Below are 22,530 nucleotides of genomic sequence, written 5' to 3'. Positions count from 1 at the left end.
ATATATTAAATACAATAAAAATTTTAAATTAAAAATTTTTTTTTTTAAATTAAGTGAATAAATATTTTTAGTTAGTGAAAATGTGGAGATTCTTGACGTTTTGTACTGTACTTGTTATAGAAATTTGTCTCATACTAACATGTGAAGAACAAGTTCCGTAAGTAGTCTGAATAATATGCAAAATTATAATATAATTATAATAAAACTATAATGGTTTCACCAAGTAAAAAATATAGAGCTCATGCATATCATCTTCTAATTCTAACCACTGGTTTCCAAAACAAAAACTTTACATATGATATTTGATTTGATAACTCATATCTACTAGTTGCTACTATAATTATACAGTGCAGTCAATAAAGTGTTAATATCGATAAAATATATTTAGAAGTCCATATAAAATATATGCATGACATCTTCAATGTTAAATTACTGTAGCCCTCTACTGCCAGTGTAGCATATGGCCTCAACAATCCCTTTAAATCTCACTCTATTGCTTGCTTCTCTACATATTCACCTTCAACAGTTCACAACAGTCCATCTTAGTGTTTGTTTCGCAATACAGATGTTATTTTTGCGGAGAGTATGCCCTATCCACTTCCATTCAAGTTTTTTAACATCAGTACGTGTACATACTTGATCTGTTCGCTCCCAAAGTTCTTCGTTTGATATAATTATCCATTTAAAGGATTTGATTTAAATCTTATTCTCAATTTTAAATATATAAAATATGTAAAGAGCTTAAAAAATAAATTGATAACGAAATTAATAAAAAAAAAAATTTAAAAGTTAGAAGTGTTCGAATAGAAATGAAAAGAAAACAACAAAATTTTTTGTTAATTTATTAAAGCTTGCTTGACCATACCAAGCTGTTTCGAGTATTGCAATATTTTAAGAATCTGCCGTATGCACTTGTTTATAAAGACTTGGATTTTCTGTTCAATTGATTTTGAGCATTTCCAGGTTACAGAGCCATAATACAATATTGCTTTCACGTTAGAGTTGAATATCCTGAGCTTTGTTTTTTGTGTGATCTGGCCGTATCGCTATACGTTTCGCAGCATATCAAATGCGGCTTTGGCTCTAACAACATGTGAAGCAATGTTTTCATCCGCGCCACTCTTGTTTTTAACTATATTGTTTAATTGATTTCCTTCAGAGTGGTTTCTGATATTGTGGTTATGAATTTATGCTACTATAGTTTCCAGTTAGACACACCTTCTTAGATGTGGTTTTAAACGCACTGACCTATTAAGACTACAATTAAAATATTATACTGTCAGTGTATTTTTCAGTATGAGTAAAAGCAAAATATTGCAAAATACTAAATATAATGTATATCTCTTGGTGGTGGCATTAGAGTGATATTATATTTCTCCATGAAATGTTGTATAAGCAAAACGGTATGTGACTATTAAGAACTGTGTTTTCAAATTGTGTAAAATATGTTCATGAAATTTCCTTATTAAATGAATGACTGGTTGATGAATATAAGTTCTGCACTATTCTATTCTAGTTACAAATAAAAAATTAGCTTACTTGATCAAACCGTACTTCTACAAACAAAAACATTCTTAAGATAATTTAAGGGTTGCATTACGAGTCATTATGGTCTGAAATATCACCTTCATGAACTACGATTATCTGCTAATTCGGAATATAGATTATGCATCAAAAAAACTACTATGCAAGTTCTGTCCAATCTTAAAAACGCACCGAAGAATCTTATTACATATAGAATTTCTGTCACCAGAACAGAATAAGAGCTCTTCTCTAGATTCAGTTCTGGACTTTGTTCACAAAGCTTTGAAGGGCTTAAATTTAATTTCAATGATTAATTAATTTAATTAATTAATTAATTTCAACTTATTATTTTAGTGTTAAAAAATTATTATTCATTTTCAAAACTTTAACTTTAAATTTACGTGGTTCGCAAATATATGTATGTGAGTATTTACATTATAAGCCTGTCAGCTATTAAAACAAAAATTTCCGTTTTTTCCATAGTTGTCATGGTCCAGTAGTGCTTATATTATGTTGTTCTTTTGCGGCATTTTTACAAAAAAATAGGCTTATAGTTGCTTATCTCTTCTGCATACCTTTATTTATTGTTACCATTATGCCGAATAGCAACATCAAGAAGATAAGCTGAATGATTCCATCCATCGACGATTGGAAATTCACCATTTTTTCCATTCTTGGTGCTTTTTAGCACAGCATTTGATATCTTAGAGATCTTATCTTAGAGTCTTAGAGATCAGCCTATATTAGAATGAAAAGCTTTGCTGTATATGTACAGATAGTTTAGGCATTTGCTTGGTATTATTATAGAATATCTTAAGATAATGTGGTCGAATGTGTCCGAGCTTGAATCGCATTTTCGATAGAAGTTATCATCAGTTTTTTCTTTTAACATAAGTTTAGCATAATTGGGAGTAGGGACCACGTTATACTGTATCGCAAACATAAAACCTTTTGTTTTAGCAAAAAGATTCCCTATACAATTTTACGATCTTACTGTGGTAACCTGAGAAAAGGATATATATTTTAAACAATATATATAATTATTATAATTATAATATATATAAAATAAAACAAATACAAATAAAATAAAATTATTTGTTTCAGACAAACGAAAGTGCGTATAGCATTGGTACCCATGCGAAAGTATCCCATCGATGCTAACTGCACTAATGTGGATTGCATACCAGCAACAAATCCACTAGTATTACGTACGGTCAGAGAGGTAAAATTATTTTGTACTTTTCGAGTTATCTTCATTGTGACCTTACAATCGAGAAGAATATATAAAAAATTTGAATTTTCAGACTTACACGGCAATGGTGGATGTTTGTTGCGAGGGCTACACACGAGAAAACAAAACTGGGTAAGCAAAATACTATATGCATCACAATCTGTTAAAGACGTAAAATTTACAATAACTTCCTTCTCAGAGAATGTCAGCCAAATTGCGCAGATTGCAAAACGGGTAAATGTTTATATCCAAATATGTGCCTTTGCGACAGTGGCTATAATAACCAACGGAACAAATCTCTATGCGAACCAAATTGCAGTGAACCTTGTGTGAATGGCGTTTGCTCAGCACCCGAAGTTTGCACCTGCAACACAGGTTTCAATTTTCGTAATGGTAGCCGAACCGAGTGTGAGACCAAATGTGACATGAATTGCACAAATGGACGTTGCGATTCGGCGGACAAGTGTACGTGTAATTTTGGATACGAACGCAACGAAACTTTAGGTAAATGTGTGCCTATTTGCGAAGAGCCCTGTGAGAATGGCGTTTGCAGTAGTCCTAATGAATGCACTTGCAACACTGGCTATTTGCTGCGTTTGGGAACTATAAGCAAATGTGATCCAGTTTGCAGTTCATCATGTCCAAATGGCATATGTTATGCGCCGGATGTATGCGCTTGCAAAACTGGTTATGCAAATCTAAATAATTTGGTATCACAAGGATGTGCTCCTGTATGTAGGGATAAATGCGTAAATGCTTTCTGTTCAGCGCCTAATCAATGTACTTGTTTTGAAGGTCATGGTTTTAAGAATGGTTCACGATCTTGGTGTGAGCCAACTTGTCCAAATGGCTGTGAAAATGGATTCTGCACAGAACCAGGAAAATGTGTGTGTCATGACGGCTACAAAATGTCAGAGCCACATAAATGCACTCCTCAATGCAAGGATACTTGCATAAACGGGTTTTGTTCGGCTCCTGATACTTGCACTTGTAATGCCGGTTACGTTTATCGGAATGGCAGTCAAACGGTTTGTGAACCATTCTGTCCGAAAGGTTGTAAGAATGGCGTTTGTACAAGTCCAGGCGTTTGTAGTTGCAATTCAGGCTATCAGTCATTGCTCTATTTTCATTGCATACCAGTTTGCACAAAAACATGTGTACATGGCACATGTACAGCACCTGATACATGTCGCTGTTTTAACGGCTATAAACCGAACACCCTACAACCACATCAATGTGACCCGATATGCAATTTTGACTGTGGACATGGTCAGTGCATTGCGCCGGGTATTTGCAATTGCGAAGCGGGCTATACGAGAAAGTGGTTGACTGGTCGTTGTGAACCATTCTGTCCACATAAGTGTGTTAATAGTATTTGTGCAGCGGGTGGTGTGTGTCGTTGCTATGAGGGCTTCAAATTACGGGACGGTTCTAAGTTTATTTGTGATCCAGTATGCTATCCGCCGTGCATCAACAGTAATTGTGTGGAACCAAATACATGCGAATGTTGGAAAGGCTATGAGGACACGAAACATCATAATTTGTGCATTGCGCGCTGTAGACCAACGTGTGAGAATGGTAAATGTGTGGCACCTAATAAATGTCAATGTGACGATGGTTACGTGGTAGCTGATCCAAATGCCCCAAATCGTTGTCAGGCGGTATGCAAGGATGTTTGTGTCAATGCTGAATGTTTAAAACCAAATCAATGTACATGTTTAGATGGATATCGGTACTTGAATGATAGCACTACCGAATGCGAACCAGTATGCGAACAATCGTGTGCACATGGCAAGTGCATAGCGCCGAATGTTTGTAAATGTGAACCAGGCTATACTTTAAGCATAAATGAAGGTGGATTATTGGAATGTGTGCCAGATTGTAATGAATGGAATTGTCGGGGTGGTGGAGTCTGTAATGAATTACAAATATGTCAGTGTTCTGAAGGCTTGATTTACAATGAGCAACGTGGACAGTGTATACCATACGGAGCAGTTAATGACCATGTTTTTCAAAAGTAAGTCAATATTAGTTTATTACTTTTATTTGCAGTGATTAGTTAAATCGATGACTTAATTATCCAAATAAAATATTCCATATTAGGTACAAGACAGTTGTATACTATCATTGTTTGGAGATGTGGCACTGCGACCATCGGGTCTATTGTGCCCCATGTATACTATATTTATTACGCGTAAATTAACGCAACATTAATATGAGCTAAGTGCTTTAATGAAATTCTTTAGACCTTATACAGTAAATTCCAATTTCGAATATTTTTGTAATATTTTAAATTATTCTTGCAATTTTAAGTTATGAAAAATTTGAGTAAACAATTCATATGTGACTTCATAATTATATTCAGTTTATTCGTTTAAGTTTCCAATTTTTACGAATTAAATTTCCAATTTTTTAATACAATTTTTAATATAAATGAATATATCATGTGATGTAATGTTTAAAATACTCTTTAATTTGAAACATGATTCCATGAATGGTTCGATCAAGCACTATTTTTCTTGACACGTTCTAAATACTACATACAGTTTGGTAGAGTTCACACCACTCTAATATTTATTATGTTGAAACCAGTGCACTTAAGCACTTTTACTCTCTCTTATCTCGAGGTATTTTTAAAACCCCTCTTTATGCGTTGACTAGATTATGGTTTATCACTTCATCAGACTAAGCAATAATTGACCTCAGATCTGCATATCTTCCCGAGGATCCTGTAACCATTCTGAGATTTGATAACGCGGTGTTAGTAAATTTTCGCAAATAATTTCAGGGCTCTATCCTTTATGTATTTTTTATTGGGATCAATGATGGAACATGCACTGAAGTTTTACTAACGAAATAACTTTATTTTCCCCTGGCCTGTTAATTTATAATTTATAAACGTACCAATACGTAAATAGGTGGATTGATAAATAGCCAGCCTAAAAAATAGAAATGCATTTTTTTTAAAAATCATATTTCATTTTTCAATATAGTCCCGTTTTAGCTCAACAGACCAAGTCTAATGGTCTGTCAATATTTGGATACCTTTTAAATAATTCGATTAATCCAGTCATCCAATATATACCTTAGTTTCCTATTCCATTTCATCATTTGATGCAAATCACTTTCCCTGGAAGTGCGAGTTCCAAAAAATTGATGATAAATTGTGAGAAAAAGTAAATTATGTCGGTATGGCAGCGAATGTTGATATTTACCAGAATTTCGAGTAGGGTAAATTAAATAAAAATTAGGTAAGCTAGGTGTTGCCATTGTGAAAATTTTATAATATATTTTATTTATTAAATAAATAAATTTGAATACTTTTAACCAAAAATAATAGACAAATGCAATAAATAAATAAATAAATATTTAGTTTACCTCAATTTACTCGAATTCGCACACGGTCTTTATTCCCTTGTTTTAGAAGAGAACATATGGTATGGTCGGTTTGGGAATTAGAATTTTTTTATTTTCATTATGAAAAATTGGATTGCAGAAGTTTATTCTAATTCAGAGCTGTGTTCTGAATTATATGATGAGGGTCTTGAGAGTTGAACTTAATATATCGTTTTTATTTACATGTATGTTATTTAAAAAATTTTTTTTATTATTGTGCACTGAAGATGGTGTACGAAGTATTTTTATTTGTATTTAATTTCCTTTCACTTCATTCGATTTACATTTCTAATTTTCGTATATTAGGGATACTTAGATTGATTTCGGAAACTTATTAAGTTGTTAAAAAAGTTTAGCAAATACCGAGTTACCGAGTTCAGTCTGAGTACGTGTATTAACTTTTTAATAATCATTTTATAATTAATATTTTCATAGTGTTCCAGTTTCAAGTTGGACGATCGGAACAATTGCGGTGCTATTAATTGCACTTTGTATTTTGGCTGTGATTATAATATTTCGAGAAATTGGTAGACGCAGCTATGGAACTAAATCACAGCAAGTTCACTTAATAGAGAACCCAACTTTCGGTGCTATATTACCAGAAGAAATTGATGAGGACAATGAAGTGCAGGAAGTTGGAGATTAGAATAATAAAAATTTTTTTTTATTTGTATTTTTTAGCATGTATTTTATGAAATTAAATTATTATTATATATCATGTATTTTATTTGTATATATTTATGTATGTTTGTGTATGTACAACTTTGCGTTTATTTCTTTTATTATTAATTTTTATAAATATTTCTTTAGTACTTTAATTTTTTTTGTACTTATATATTATATATATATACATATATATATATATATATATATATTTATATTTATATATATATAAGTATAAATGACAATTTATTGTTTTGCACTACCAAATAAATATATTCGACTACAATTGTTTCTTTTTGTTTTTTTGTTTTTTTTTTATTCACATACATTTTGTATCTAAGTATTGTGTTAAATTTAAAAATTATCATATTATTCATTACTTAAAACATTATATGGCCTTTAAATGCTTTGCATTCGAATACTTAAATTCTCTTTAATTCTACTTATAAAAAAATTGACTAATGACTAATACTCAAAAATCGAAACTAAAGTAATGCTTCCGTATTACCACGTTTAAGTATTTTATCACTTGCTTTCTGCAGTCCGCTTAGTTCGAAGCGACGAAATTGTCATGGTGGATGATCTGTTGGGGTATATTGTGGACTCGTTGAAGATGTCAGTACAGTTGTAGCACCTGCAGTTTGAGAGGCTTGTGTCTGGACTACAGCATAGTAGCCACTGCTTGTATTAGGAATTGGCATTGCTATAATGCCGGTCACATTAACAGCAGAGTCTCCATCTTCCATTACAACTGAACTATCAGCTGCTGATGGAATAGTAGGTAGAAAACGTACACCTAAACGTGGAGGAGAAGAGTCTTCTTCTTCCTGCACAGCTTCTTGGCGTACAAGCCTTGGCTTTGGTAAAGTTGATAGCTGATGTTGTTGTGACTTGCTACTGTGTGCTGTAAATAATAATTTATGAAAATATTATTACAAAAATATTCATCAGTAAGAATAAATGGCTTTATATAAAAAAATGACTCCCAAACATATTTCATAATTTATTGCTTAGTTAAAATATTAGAAAAATGGGCTACTAGTTCTGGAGCGGATCCCTGCGACCATGGCTTCGACTGCAATCTAACCTATCTTCAGTGATCATAAAACAGTGTACCTTTCGAATAAAAGCAAAATTTCAACTATTATGGGTATTCTAACATTCGACAGAGTTATAAACTCTTGATTTCGTATTCACCACATCGCCCAGTTTAAAGTTAGATAGTTATAAAGAATTATGCTAGAAGCCTCATCTCTTTACAGGCAGATCAGTCTGTTTCCTTAAACAAATTAATGCTGTTAAGATGCAAACACAAGCTACGGTGACTAGTGGTATATATAAAAGTGGGATTTAAGGGTTCGAACTCCTTCTTCTTAAAAATGTTTTGAACCATTTCACACTAGATTTAGCTGATAATTTTTAATTATATTTTTTTTATATAAATTTACAGTTTTTTAAAAAGCCCTTAAATAAATCTCTGTATATGATATCGATAGTAGCCCGTTAGTTTAACTTTACGGAGGGACACTAGTTCATAGTTATTGAGACGATCCAACCTTTTAGCATGGAGGTGATATTTCTAGGTACTATTAGTACCGAATTCAACCCTTTTCTTGAAAACTAGCTAAATTAGTTGTAATAGGTTTAAATTTGAATCTAGGAACGCATTTAACTATATAGTCTCAAACAATTTGCTCTGGTAATGCTGTAAGAATATATAATAGAATATATGGGTGCTTTTGTGTTGATGTCGCATTAATTATAGAGATAAAGAATGGTTTTCATATTTCGGAAACTGGATTTATTTTATAATTGTTTTTTAAGTATGCTTCCAAATTTAAATGTAGAGACGACATTCTCTATTTAAAATATCACAAAATTATAAAAATTTCGCTTTTTCTGCGAGTAACTTAGAAGTGAATTGATTCTAAAGAGAGTAAATCTTCCATTGATTCACATTGCTTTTCAAAAACACAACTTTTTTTCATTCATTACAACCGTCATGTAAACTTTTTAACATGATTTAGTTACAAAGATTGTTTTTTTTTATGGGTCATTAACGGGTTAACGTGAATTAATAATGAGCACATATTAGTACATAACAAAAGTCTAACTCTACAACGAAAACAACTTGCTATACAAATATAATGTTTTTGTTAATGAAAGTAAACGGTTTTTTAACCCTTTAAGAACTACATGTTGGCCCTAGAGGGTTAACGTTTATGACAGACGTATATAATTTTTTATAATGGTTTTTTTTTCACACATGATATGTCCTTATCTCTAAACTTTATACCATCTTATAAAATTATTTCGACATGGTGAGGGGTTTTTCTAATAGTAGTGAATTGCAACAATCAAATTTTATTATTTTTAATTAATTGTGTTTTGGTTGAGTATTGGCAAAATTGATTATACAAACATTATTGATAGGCTGTTTCGAGTATTGCTAAATGCCTTTTGGAAATATTTGTTGTATTTAACTATTTGTTAATAATTTTTCTTTTGAGACTGCAAGTACCAAGACTTGAGAATTCGAAGTCTGTCAAATTTCAGACTGAATCAGAGTCAGTGTTCATTAGCCAACTGACCCAAAGTCCTACCTGACATCTTGTTCTAACTTGGAGTTTTATGAACTTTTTTGTTAAACTTCATCAAATTACAATTATAAAATATATAATTATTTTTACCGATTATAGATGGTAGTGGAGTTGTACTTCCCGCACTCGAACGTGACAGACGGAACGTTGAAGTACTAGCTGTAGTCGCTGATGCAGATGAATCATTACGTGAACTAGATAAATTAGAATCTTGTGATGTTTTACGTGTGATTAACCAAGCCGAATGTCGTCTACGATTCGGATCCATCATTTTCATTGGTATATTACAAGTATGATGAGCACCAGTTGAAGGTGGACCATTACGCCAACTTGAAGAACGTGAAGAGCAAAAATTTTCACTTGATATAGAACTAGCACGTGTTTGTTTTTTCTGCTTAATCTCCGAGAATTGATATTGATACGGATCAGTGTTTGCATTTCGTGCCCGGGTACGTCTCTCAGTTTTATGCTGTTTATGTTGAGTTTCACGACAGCAACATTGGCAACATATTGCCAATCGTTTCCAAGCACGTGTCCATAAATTTTCTGGTTGTTCTTGCATTTTGTGCCAATTCGGCATTTCGCTTGGCATCATGCGAAGACAGCGACAGCCTGGAGGATGTGCAGCTGGTAGCAAAGGTGGCAGTTCTTTAATAGGTCTTTCTCCACGTTTGCCAACTACACCACGTGTTACACGTGTTTCTTCGAAATGTTTACACAGATTAACGCAATCCTTCTTGAATTGCTTCGTCATGATGGCATAAAGAAAAGGATTACAGCACGAGTTGAGAGGTAAAATAAATACTGTAAAAATTTTTGCTTGCTCCAATGAAATTAATTGCAAACCAAAAATGGCTGTGATGGAGAAAAAGGCTATTGGCGACCAACATAAAAAGTCCGTAAATACCAATAGGGCCATACGTTTAGCTATGCGTGAGTCATTTGTGTTCCAAGCCTGTGAACCACGTATAGCCCAATACATTTTGAGATAGCAACCCATTAGTGTAAGAAAGGCACATCCATTGATAAACATTAGCGCAACGACGTAAGTTAAACTTGCAACGCCGGTGGTGGTTTCGAAAGGTAAGCAGACGGCAAATTTTCGGTAGTCCGAAACACCCATCAGTGGTAATGTGGCCATTACTAAAGCAAATAACCAGCCAATAAACATAATGTAACCTGCTTGCTTTAATGAAAGACGCTTGTTCAAGTGTATGGCATGAGTAATAGCATAGTTTCGTTCCAAAGTTATGACTGCCAACGTGTAAACAGAAAGTTCTGATGAAAGCACTGCAAGAAAACCAGCAACTTGACACACAACAGACATCTGCCACGGTATGGCAAACATGCGAAATTCACCCAAGGTAGAGGCATCAACGATTGCCAAAATGCCTAAGTATATTCCCATAAAGAAATCAGCGGCTGCTAGATTACAGACTAGAAAACGTGGCACATCCATTTTAGAACGCGAAAAAATAAGTACAAATACTACAGTGCCATTTCCGAGTAATGCCAGAAGAAATACTACCCAAACACCACAGCGTAGTGTCCACCAATCGAATAAGTCAGCGCAAGGTAAAAATGGGCCTGGCATAGGAAGACATTGTATGGAACCAGGTGTGACATCTCCACCTATAGTGCCAAAAAGACCTGTACCTATGCCTGCATAGGTAGGTCCAGCACCAGTAGCTGCAATAGATGAACCAGTAGTTTCTTCTTCAAAATATTCCTCCACGTAAGTAGGCAGATTGCCTGGGTAGTTGAAATCTTGCCCAAAATTATCCCAAATATCGTGCATTTGAGTACCAAATTTTTTGCTGAGATTATCTATCAGACAAATTAAAATTATATATTACATGTCTATTGACAAATATTCAATGATACTTACGCAATTGTGGCCAGATATCCAACATACTGTTATTCCACAAACTCATATCGAATTCCGTATCTGACGGAAATAGAACAGCTTCTTGGACGAGCGGTGGTCTTTTCGTTGCTGACATCGCAACTAATGGTAAAAATGGACAGCAGTGATAGGCATATGATAGAATTAGTGTTTGTATGCGCGGAAAAGTGTCAGGAGTTGGGAAATCTCGTAATTTGGGATTATTGAAAGTCTTTAAATGCAACAGTCTATGCAAGCCATTCGGTGGTAATTCAGGAAACATATTGTTGCCTAAATTTAAGTCTTCGAGTTCGGCAAATGGCACAAAGGCATCCTTATGTATATGTGTAATCTCATTGCCCTCAAGATCACTGTTAATATTCATAGTATTTCATAAATTATATAAATTAATTACTATAAATTATTTATCAATACTTACAGAAGCTGTAGTCTTGGTATTCCAAGAAAAGCATCTTGAGGTATTGACTTTATTCGATTGTATGACAGCAACAAATCATGCAGTTGCTTCAAACCGATAAATGGTCGTCCATGTAGGGACTCTATATGATTGCTGGACAAATCTCTAGAAAGAATATTAAAACATGTTATGAAAATAAATGTAAATTATAATTCGTAAAAGTATATATATAATGAAGTAATTTAATACAATATAATATTATTAGAAATGAATCCATAGAACTCAGAGTTTTAGATAAAGTGATATAAAGGCCATATATATTTCTAATAGTTTTCTGGTTGTTAATTTTTAACATTTTCGACAAGCCGTTTGTCTATTAAATATGTATAACGACAATAATTATTATCGGACAATGAGTCATGGAGTTGGGTAGGTATTTATCAGTCTATACCATGTACTTACATATAATATAAATTATAATAATATATAATTAAATTTTCGGGAATCAGTTTGATTTTAATTAAGTAAATGCCATAATGACTCCATCACTTTTTTATTCTTATTTTGGCATTTTAAAATCTTACACAGTTTTAAAGATTTTGCTCGGGACTTCCATATCTAGTACTTCCACTTTCTTGTCAAACATTTGTCACATTTTCTTGTTATTTAGCACCGAGTGATAAATGGCTGTTATTTGTGGTTTTATTTACTCGTCACTGATTCTAATATCATCCTTTTTGTACACATTGGGCATGTAATACCTCTATTTAACGTTAACGTAAGTCAATGAAAATATATTCAACCATTTTTTTCTTGTCTAAATATTAGTAATATGTTTCCAAACAATAAAGTTGTGACAAACACTTCCACCATTAAACCTAGCTAACTGATAACCAACATATTTATCTCAAACCACTAGAGGCCTGTTTAAACCTCATATTATAAGATAGCTAGTTTTGAACACTGTCCATCAGAAGTGCTATTCTTTTTCTGATTATATACGGCAAACCGCAATTTAAAAGAAACATGTGAGTCAAACATATGTATATATATATACATGTATAGCTATGTCATATGTTTCTTAGGCACAAACGGCGATTTAAGGCTACACTGCATCAAAAGTGCTGCCCAACCGCACTTTCAAGAGAAATAATAATTCAAGGGAAGAAAAATTGAAATCGTAAATGGATTTCAAAGCACGAAACACATTGACAACAGCAACAACTCAATAGAGATCAGTAGTTCATGAAGATCAAATCGAGTCATTTCATATACAAGATGCTTCTAACTTAATAGATATACTATATATACCTTAATAGAATCGTTAGTCCAAAACATGAAAATAATCGTATGGAAGATTTGTGTTTTCAGTATTAGCCGAGGTATATGGTATGAAAGAAACTTACTATATCTTTTGATATTATGTATAAATCGTATTAAGTGTATTAAAATGTATTAAAATATTTATTAAATATGCCCTGATTTTACTTAATTTTTTTTATATATTAAAGAATTTTTTTCAACTTTAATCAAATTCTATTATTAAGACTACATTTGTACTTTTTATAGATTTAACAATAAAAGTCTACTTACAACAGTCTTAAATCTCTGCAGTTAGCTAAACTTGGAATGCGCACAAGGGAATTCGTCTTTAGCTCTCTGAAAGTAAAACAATATATTATAGTGTATAGACAAATATTTAGAGTATATGTAATACTTATAACACTACGCTTACACCGTGAGATTAACAGCAGAATAAAGCAGTAATTGAGATTAAAGCCCTAAACAAGTTGAGCTATAATCTTAACAAGATTTCTCATTCTGATCTCGATTTATACGAAATCTTTAAATTCGTTTAAAATATTACTTATATATATCTTAATATTGGAATTTTTTTTAAGAACCTTAAAGAAAGTGATTTTAAAATATTAAAAACTATTCAACAGTATACATTAAAGAAGGATAGATGGGAATAGACAACGGGGTAAGTAAATTTTTTTTTAAATAATTATTGTAATATTTTTGTATTTCATTTATTATTAGGAGTGACTGTTCTAGTTGTAATAAGATACAAATAATGCAAAGTCGAAAGAGTGAAATACTTTAACACAAAATAACAATTTACTTAGAGAAACGTTAAAAATTGTTTTAAAAATATTATTATTTTAAATAATAATTATTATTTTAACTAATAATAATAATTATTATTTTAAATAATATTAATAATTATTATTTTAAATAATAATAAAAATTATTATTTTAAATAATAACACTAATTATTATTTTAAATAATAATAAAAATTATTATTTCAAATAATAATAAAAATTTTTATTTTAAATAATAATAATAATTATTATAATAATAATTATTATTTAAGTAATAATAATAATTAAAATGATTTCAAATTTCAAATAATATTATTTCAAATAATAATAATCGTTAATATTTTAATAATAATAATAATTATTATTTTATTAATAATAATAATTATTATTTTAATACTAATAATAATTATTATTTTAATAATAATAATAATAATTATTATTTTAAATAATAAAAATAATTATTATTTTAAATAATACTAATAATTATTATATTAAATAATAATAATAATAATTATTATTTTAAATAATAATAATAATTATTATTTTAAATAATAATAATAACTATTATTTTAAATGATAATAATAGTTATTATTTTAATAATAATAATAATTTTTATTTTAATTATAATAATTTTTATTATTTTAAATAATAATAATAATAATTATTTTAAATAATTATAATAATAATTATTATTTTTAATAATGATAATAATTAATAATTTTTTTTAAATAATTTTGATTAAAAGTGATAGTATCCCGATCAGATATATTTGTTGTTTAAATATTATTACCACTTTTTAATTCTTTTTATATTATTTAAAATATACTATTATATATTATTCAAATATACGAAATTAGCAATTAACAAGAGAAACATCACAATTAATTTACAATGTATGGTGTATATGGATTAAATTAATAAATGCAGATTAACCTAGTAGGATAGACCTTAATCACACAGTGTAAGTATAGTACAACTTATATATTTTTTATATATAGATATATAGGTTAAAAAAAATATTTACTCACAAACTTTTCAGTCTTGGTGTTTGCCGACACAAATTAACCGGCACATCAGTTATACCCGCACGATCTAACTTTAATATTTCTAATGAGTAGCAACCTTCCAAGTCGGGAAAAGTTTTTAAAGAACGGACATCGGATAAAATTCTAAAAGGAAATGAAAATTTTTTTCAAAATTTTAATTTAGCAAAATAGATATAATTAAAATAATTATAGGTTTTATATTGAATTTGGTTTAATTTAAAGAAATGTTAGTCGGCGGAATGCAACGGACGGAATATGAACTTTTCAAAATCTTATAGAATAGCAATCCCAGACCGTATTTAGAATGATACGGAGTTTATAGGATAAAACATTCTTAACACGTAAGTCAGTAAAGAAAAATTTAATCGAAGACCGTAGTGTAATGTTCTTAACAAAGATCGTAAAGCTGTTTTTAGTTTTCAGCATAGACCGTAAAATTACAAGCAAAAATCGTATTATTATGAAAATGTTGACTGAATTTCGTTCGAAAGCTATTAATACATTCAGAGTCGACGCGGTCAGACTTACCGATTTTTCACCGATTTCATCGCGTTAAAATCGGTGAAAAATACCGCGTATATTGAATGCTTCCAGTAATATCAACTTTGCTTTTTAATTTGCCTTTTTATTCATCATCTCCATATTCGATAAAATTTTTTTTATGACTCGGAAAAAAATTATGAAATTTTTTTCTTAGGAGATATGGACCTATGGGGTTTTAGCAATAAGCATTGTAATTTCATATCTCAAACTGGATATATAAAGAATAGTTCAAACAGAATAAAATGGCTTAATATAATATAAAATTTAATATAATTTAATGTAATAATTATTTAATGTTTAAAATTTTATATAATTTATTAAAGTGTTGGTTAAAGCTTAACTAATGTGGTAACGTTGCACTTTTAATACGTTACCGAGCTCTTTACTCGAACTCGTGAATACCCCTAATATTTGACAGGTGCTAACAGTCATGCCTTAGCAATGCATTAGCAAGAGACTTAAGCAGGAGTCTTGGTGATTTTTGCTGTGGTGCAGAGCAACCAAACACACCAAATGTTACGGTCTTTATGTTATTATTATAATACGGTATTTGTTTTCGAGCGAATTTCAACTGTTTTATAATAATACGGTCATCGCTTTAAATTTTACGGTCAAGATCATAAAGCTTTGTGCTTTGCTCATTCATTGATTTAGTCGCTTACATCGGTTTATTGTTTCAAAGACCGTACACTTATGACGGTCTTTGAGTGTAATTGGTCTTTGTTTACAATACCATATTAATTTGTAATAGATTAATTAATAATATTTAATTAATAGATTTGTAATAGATTGTTTAACAATTTCTTACTCACTGATATTTTTCGGAGCTTTAAAAATTATATAAATTTTATATAATTATTAATTTTTTTAATAAATTCCTGTACTTCAGATAGTCATAAGTACGGTTTATGTATGTTTCATTAATAATATTATTCTAAACACAGTCAAATAAATAAAATAAAATTCGTCTATGTTCCAAAGTTAATAAAAGTACAATTAAAGTGTTTGGTTAATATACTTTGTTCCATTGTGAAAGATACGTACAATTTGCGCAATTTCGGCATGATGCGAAAAGCCCCTGGTACGATTAGTGATAATGGATTAGCTCGAAAATCAATTGTTTGTAGATTTCTAGGCAAATCGGTGTCATTAACCCAACGCAGGCGATTGCTGGTGGCCGAACTGTAAAATATAATAATATAATTTATCAATGAAATACAATGAAATACTTATTTTTTTAACATTTCAAACAATTAAAAATAAATTTATATTTTCATTTGTGTGTTTATATTATCACGCTGTGAATGGAATTAACCGTTTGGCTTTAATTTAATTAATGTTTGTAATTAATTTCTTTCCCGGCAAGGTCAAGAGAACGATAATTTCGTTTCTTATCATTTTGGTTAGTTCACGAGTTTCTACTTTTGTCTTAGTGGACCAAAATCTTTTTGTATTAATGTTATTCTTCTCATTTATAAATATATATATGTATATGTACCGGTCGTTGACTCAACACTTAGAAATACACAAATATGCAGGCTATTTTGTGAAGAAATGCTTGTATTTTGGCAAATTTGCTCATTGTAGTAAAATATTATTTTCGATTAGCTTCCCACATCACCCAATGAGATATTTGATTTCTTTATTTATTTCTGGATTAGTTTTCATATAAAATATGCAGGTAGCATTTATCGCATATAACTTATCTGTAAGGAAATTATTTAAAGCATCACTTCATCTTAGGTTTTAGGTGAAGTATACGGCACAGAAAAGGAAATCAAATAATACAAGATAAAAAATTTAAATAATTTATTTTATTTTTGTGAATTAAAATTATTAAGTTTTTGTTTTTTTTGGATATTCAAAAGTATACATATATAATTTACAACTATAAATGGAAAAAAGTGTTTACATATGTCAATAGGTAGCAAAGTTGCTGCATGAGATCATACATGGTACCGATAAGGCGGTACCGAGACCAGACAATATTTCTTAAAGCCAGTTAATGTAGATACACTTATCTACGAAGTATGTATCATCAACAAAATTTCAGAAGTAGTTCACTTCAGCATCAGAAATTAAACTCAACCCTTTTATATATGGTCCCGATAAAGTGGTACCGATACCAGACATTATTTCTTAAAGCTAGTTAATAAAGGTACACTTATCTACGAACTATGTGTCATCAACAAAGTTTCACAAATAGTTTACTTCAGCATCAGGAATGTAACTCAACCCTTTCATGCATGGTCCCGATAAAATGGTACCGATACCAGACATTATTTCTTAAAGTTAGTTAATAAAGGTACACTTATCTACGAACTATGTGTCATCAACAAAGTTTCACAAATAGTTTACTTCAGCATCAGGAATGTAACTCAACCCTTTCATGCATGGTCCCGATAAAGCGGTACCGAAACCAAACAATATTTCTTGAAGCCACTTAATGAAGATACACTTATCTACGAAGTATGTGTCATCAACAAAGTTTTAGAAATACTTCACTTCAGCATCAGGAATGTAACTCAACCCTTTCAAGTAGTCTATGAAAATATGAACTAACATAATACAGTGGTTTCGAGTGAAAGATAACACAGATTTTAATGAGCTTATGAGTAATTAAATTTGCAGTTGCTAAACTCGACTCGATAATACTTAACTAATTTGTCAAGTTCACAAAATAAGGGGGTTAATATACATGGCTATGCTAAGAGCGCAATATTTTATATCAAATGAATTCGCTTTGCAAGACGTGGACGCATCCAGTCTTCAAGACACGCATACAAAATGTCATCAATGACATTTAGCTAATGTATCTTATACGATCATCATATATTTGGATCGATTGGTCTACAGATATGCATCCTTGTCTTCATAATGCATTCAAAGGCAAACTTATACTGATGACTTTCATTAGTAGTTATATGCGTTAGGAAGGTAGATTATTTACTAATGTACCTTAAACATGGAATCAAAATGTTCAGTTCTTTACCATTTCTAACTGGTTCAAAAGTTCCGTTTTGAACTATATTCCATGTAACTACCAATTGATCCGTGTATGTTTAAGAAATCCTGTAACTTTAAAACGCTCCCTGTGCGATATGTAATTAAAGAATCATAAGAAGTTTGAACTGAAAGTGTTCGTAGTAGTCTGTTCGTAAATAGACGAATACTTGTGATGCTTACTTTGTATTTGGATTTGCAAAGCGAACGAGACAGATACAGCGAAATATTTAAAATGTTAAAGAAATCCTTTGGAGACAATACAATGCTACAGCCATAGGTTTCTAATAGGTACAAACTCTTTAAAAAAATTGGATGGTCAATAAAATAAAAGATGTGAATGGTATTAGGATACATAGCCAACAATGGTTTAAACATGATAAAAATCAAGTAAATTGTGTTTCTTAATAGAGGAATTTGCGTTAGGTGAGCTATGGAAGGAATATGAATTTCACACGACTTAGATCAGTAGTACCCAACCGGTGGTCCGTGGATCAGATGGTTAAAAATGATCTGTAAATTAAATTTAACAGGTATGGATACATCTCTTGTGGTTTTTCTATTGAGACCTCACAAGTTTATTCTTAAACTTTGTGCTCCCTATAAAAAACTTTAAACCTCAATATTTCAAAAAGTAAGTTATAACGACATAGGTAGAAATGGGACACTAAGAAAAAAATAAGCAGAATTACGTATTAATTATTCTGTTATTATTATCAAATCACTAACTTTAATTATGCCATAAATATAGAAGATAGAACAGGGTTAAGCATAGCTTTTGATTTGATTTTAATCGATTTTTTTGTTAGATATTCCATTGTGCATATCCCGGTGTATTGCTATTTAGAGCAATATACTGTGGGCATGGCTTTGTAACCAATATTTGGTTACGAAGGCATGACAGTGACTAATCTCTAGCCGGAATTTGAGAGGCCGTAGGTTTGAGCACAAAAATAAATACAAGAATGTGAAATAGTATTTGGAAAATATTATATGGAACTGTATGGCACAGTTCAGTTCAGTACAATATCAAATCTGTTCCAAATTTATTACTAAAAGTTGTAGCGCTTCATGCTTTTCATACACTGCAAGATGAAAAAACAGTACTGCTTGCTTGAATGGAGTGAAGAAGTTTAGTTCGTAATTGATAGTTTATGACTTAATTATCCTATTAAACGAGGTCTAGAAATGTTATTATCTTTTATTTTCAAATGTTACTCCTTTGTTGTTTAGTATTTAAACCAGAAAAACCTGACAAAAATCTTATAATTCGGAATGATGTATTTAGATGGGAATAAAATTTAATATATTAGTGTGAACCTCAAAGTGAAGATTTGTGGTAATACCTTTGGGCTTACATAAAGGAAATCTAAGTCATTTCACTTTAGCTTAGTAGTTTAGTTGGTATTATTTCAGTAAAGTATGCTTCTGAATCAACACAAAGCATTCCATCATCTTGCAATTGCAGCGAAGCAGAAGTATGCGAAACGTTAAGTGTTCCAGTGTGCACATTTCTGAAGCATTTCATCAATGCCAGAACAAGACATAAATGCAACTTAAATGGGTTCTAAGTTTTCCAGTTGAAGATATAGCTAAAGGAAATATTTTTATTATTTTTTTTTTTTTGTATTTATTTTTAAGTGTTTCGCTGTGAACACAGCAGAAGAGAGTATAACTATTCAATAACGGAAGCGTGGTAGTGAACTTCTCCACCAACTTCTTCACTTTAAAATAATAAAAATAAAAAAAAAATAAAAAAAAGTGGAATAAAACAAAATAAAATTAACTTTTTGTACGGAAAGTGGGAATGCGAAATAAAAACTTTTTAAACTAACAAAATGCGACCTCGTTTCAACTGCATAATTTGCTTCACTTTTTGCTGGTGCGGTTGGTACTTCTGAAGTGGAAAAGTGACCTCTTAAATCCAGAATTTGTTTAACAAAAACTGTTTGGCATTTTAAATTTTATCGTCGCTTATATTTTTCTCCAGGAGCTTTAATGGCAGTTCACTGTTTTACGTCAACAAAGTAAATTTGTTTCCGATGCTTAGTACCGGATGCAATAGAGCCACCACCCACAGGTATTCCCTTGAACGGAGCCGCTGACAGTTTGCTCAGCTACATTTAAGAGGATTATTTCCGATTTTGCATATTGTTTATCAAATAAAATTAAAAATTCAAACATTTCTAAAACAAATATATTCTAGGACTTAAAATTCGTGGTAACTCGATATCAATAACTCTTATTTACTAAACACAAAAATATTCATTTTTGTTTGGAAAATGCAATAATGTTTTTAAAATTTGAAATGAAATATTTTCTATGCAATATTTTCGGAAAAAAAAATAATTTATATGTAAATAAAAAACTATTTTTTATTAAAATTTTCAATTAAAATTTTTGTAAAGAGATTTTTCGAACAGTTGTGAACTACAACAACAAAAACTATTTTTTATATTATATTAATTTATTGAAATTTTGGCTGACAGCTGATAAAGCTGTTTCGAGTATTGCCATATATCCATCATTAGTGGTCTATGGGACTAATTATTGTATTTAATTATTCGTAAATAATTTTTTGAGACTGCAAGTACCAGAAATCGAACTCGTGCCCTGCCAAATTTGAAGCTCAGTGTCAGCGCTTTTTAACCAACTGACCAAAAGCTTGACTTGACTTTAATGTTCGCATATTTTTCTGGAGTTTTGTTAATTTTGCTGTGAAAGTTTTATTAACAAATTCACTTGCTGTGTTTATATTGGAATGAAATCATAAACCAGCTGTAGAATAATTGAATTAATTAATTATATTATTATTTTTTAATTGTTAAACTTCAATACTAGGCTTATTTGTTGTATGATTTATATATTCTTCCTTATGTATAGAACCTAATCAAGACACGTCATACTTAGAAAGTTGTGCTAATGTTACTCCACGAGTCCCACGGGCGAGACCAACATTTTGTGAATACAAGTTGTGATTTAACGTCAAATTTTTCAGACGAAAGTGACTATTATATTTAATAGAAACTTAATATATTTTAAAAAGAGGTTTTTCGAACAGTAGTGAAGTACAATTACAATTTTTGTGGAATTTAAATACTATTAATTTTAAATTTTTCTTGTCGAGAGTGACGCTAAAAGACGGATTCGAATAGCAAAGAAAAGACAATAACAAAAATTTATTTAATTTATTGAAATTTGGCTGACCATACAACGCTGTTTCGAGTATTGTCAAGAAGTACTCATCATTAGTGGTCTTGAAAAATATTCGAATTTCTTAATTAGTTTATAGTTCATATATAATTTGTTTGGACTGCAAGTGTCAGGCTTAGAACTCGTGCCTGTCAAATTCAAAGCGATGACTTATTATGCTTTTCTACAAGTAGCCAAGGCTGCATAAACTTTCAATGCTCAAGTTCTAGGTTTCAAAAACTTTTAGTTCTTAATCAGATTAATTTTTAAGTTAACCATATAACTATTTTGGATACCGTCAAATATCTATCATCAGTGATTCATGAAAAAATACTACTTTTTCAATTTTCTGTGTATAATTTTTGAACTACAAGTATTGAGAACTAAACCCATGTCAAATTTAAACCGGGGAGTAGTGTCTTTTCAAATTTAGGGTCTCATGACTCGTGACTTGGTGAAAGTCAAAATATTTTGTTTTTTCGTCAGTCTTGCTCGTATTTTTCCTTACAAATTTCATTCTGTTTTATGGGATGGAAGTAAAAACATCGTTTAAATGCACGCATGATTTCGCGCCCGGTGAAGAAGCCAGGGATTATGTGTAATACCCACTTAAGCTACTTTGATGCAAGCAGTTTATTCGAGTTTTGTTCATATACGCGTTCCCAATTTGGTCCACTATAATCTTCATAGGAAAATCATTCATGATACACGCAAGTTTAATCGCCCCCACTACTATAATTGCGCTCTTTACTCTACCGTCAAGGTGGAAAGCCTAGTTGAGTACCCATTGGTACTCACCCTCCTGGCATTCTGCACGCGGAGGAACTTTTCACTAGGGTCTTGCTTACTGGTATGCGATATCAGTCAGAAGTCTTTAGAGTATATTGGTTGGGATCTTCTCAATTCGTTCTTAAGAGCTGGA

The 22,530-nt window shown here is 30.9% G+C and overlaps 2 protein-coding genes across 3 annotated transcripts in view; one reads left to right on the top strand and one right to left on the bottom strand.

The window, feature by feature from the left end:
- Positions 1 to 3: 3 nt before the first annotated feature.
- LOC119687476 (multiple epidermal growth factor-like domains protein 10) lies at positions 4 to 6,866 on the top strand. Its single transcript, XM_038101805.1, has 5 exons — positions 4 to 157; positions 2,629 to 2,746; positions 2,829 to 2,887; positions 2,955 to 4,772; positions 6,587 to 6,866. The coding sequence occupies exons 1-5, from the start codon at positions 81 to 83 to the stop codon at positions 6,795 to 6,797; spliced, it is 2,283 nt and encodes a 760-aa protein (XP_037957733.1). The 5' UTR covers positions 4 to 80; the 3' UTR covers positions 6,798 to 6,866.
- A 347-nt stretch (positions 6,867 to 7,213) lies between these two features.
- Positions 7,214 to 22,530, bottom strand: part of LOC119687124 (thyrotropin receptor) — a 57,232-nt gene continuing 41,915 nt past the window's right edge. For both annotated transcript variants that reach the window (XM_038101328.1, XM_038101329.1), the window contains 7 exons: positions 16,458 to 16,595; positions 14,853 to 14,993; positions 13,311 to 13,376; positions 11,739 to 11,882; positions 11,303 to 11,670; positions 9,505 to 11,241; positions 7,214 to 7,718 (listed from right to left, as the gene is read on the bottom strand). In XM_038101328.1, the coding sequence (XP_037957256.1) occupies positions 7,384 to 7,718; positions 9,505 to 11,241; positions 11,303 to 11,670; positions 11,739 to 11,882; positions 13,311 to 13,376; positions 14,853 to 14,993; positions 16,458 to 16,595 (2,929 nt within the window). In that variant the 3' untranslated portion in view covers positions 7,214 to 7,383. The remainder of the gene's footprint in view (positions 7,719 to 9,504; positions 11,242 to 11,302; positions 11,671 to 11,738; positions 11,883 to 13,310; positions 13,377 to 14,852; positions 14,994 to 16,457; positions 16,596 to 22,530) is intronic.

This window comes from Teleopsis dalmanni, chromosome X (genome assembly GCF_002237135.1).
Source record: "Teleopsis dalmanni isolate 2A chromosome X, ASM223713v2, whole genome shotgun sequence".
Lineage (NCBI taxonomy): Eukaryota > Metazoa > Arthropoda > Insecta > Diptera > Diopsidae > Teleopsis > Teleopsis dalmanni.
The sequence above is the reverse complement of the archived record's forward strand: the minus strand, read 5'-3'. Positions and strand labels throughout refer to the sequence as shown.

Excerpts from the sequence above, each read along its gene's own strand:
- LOC119687476 (XM_038101805.1), top strand. The coding sequence starts at position 81 with ATGTGGAGATTCTTGACGTTTTGTACTGTACTTGTTATAGAAATTTGT. Across the intron at positions 158-2,628 it reads ACATGTGAAGAACAAGTTCC|ACAAACGAAAGTGCGTATAG; the intron begins GTAAGTAGTCTG and ends TATTTGTTTCAG. Across the intron at positions 2,888-2,954 it reads ACACGAGAAAACAAAACTGG|AGAATGTCAGCCAAATTGCG; the intron begins GTAAGCAAAATA and ends CTTCCTTCTCAG.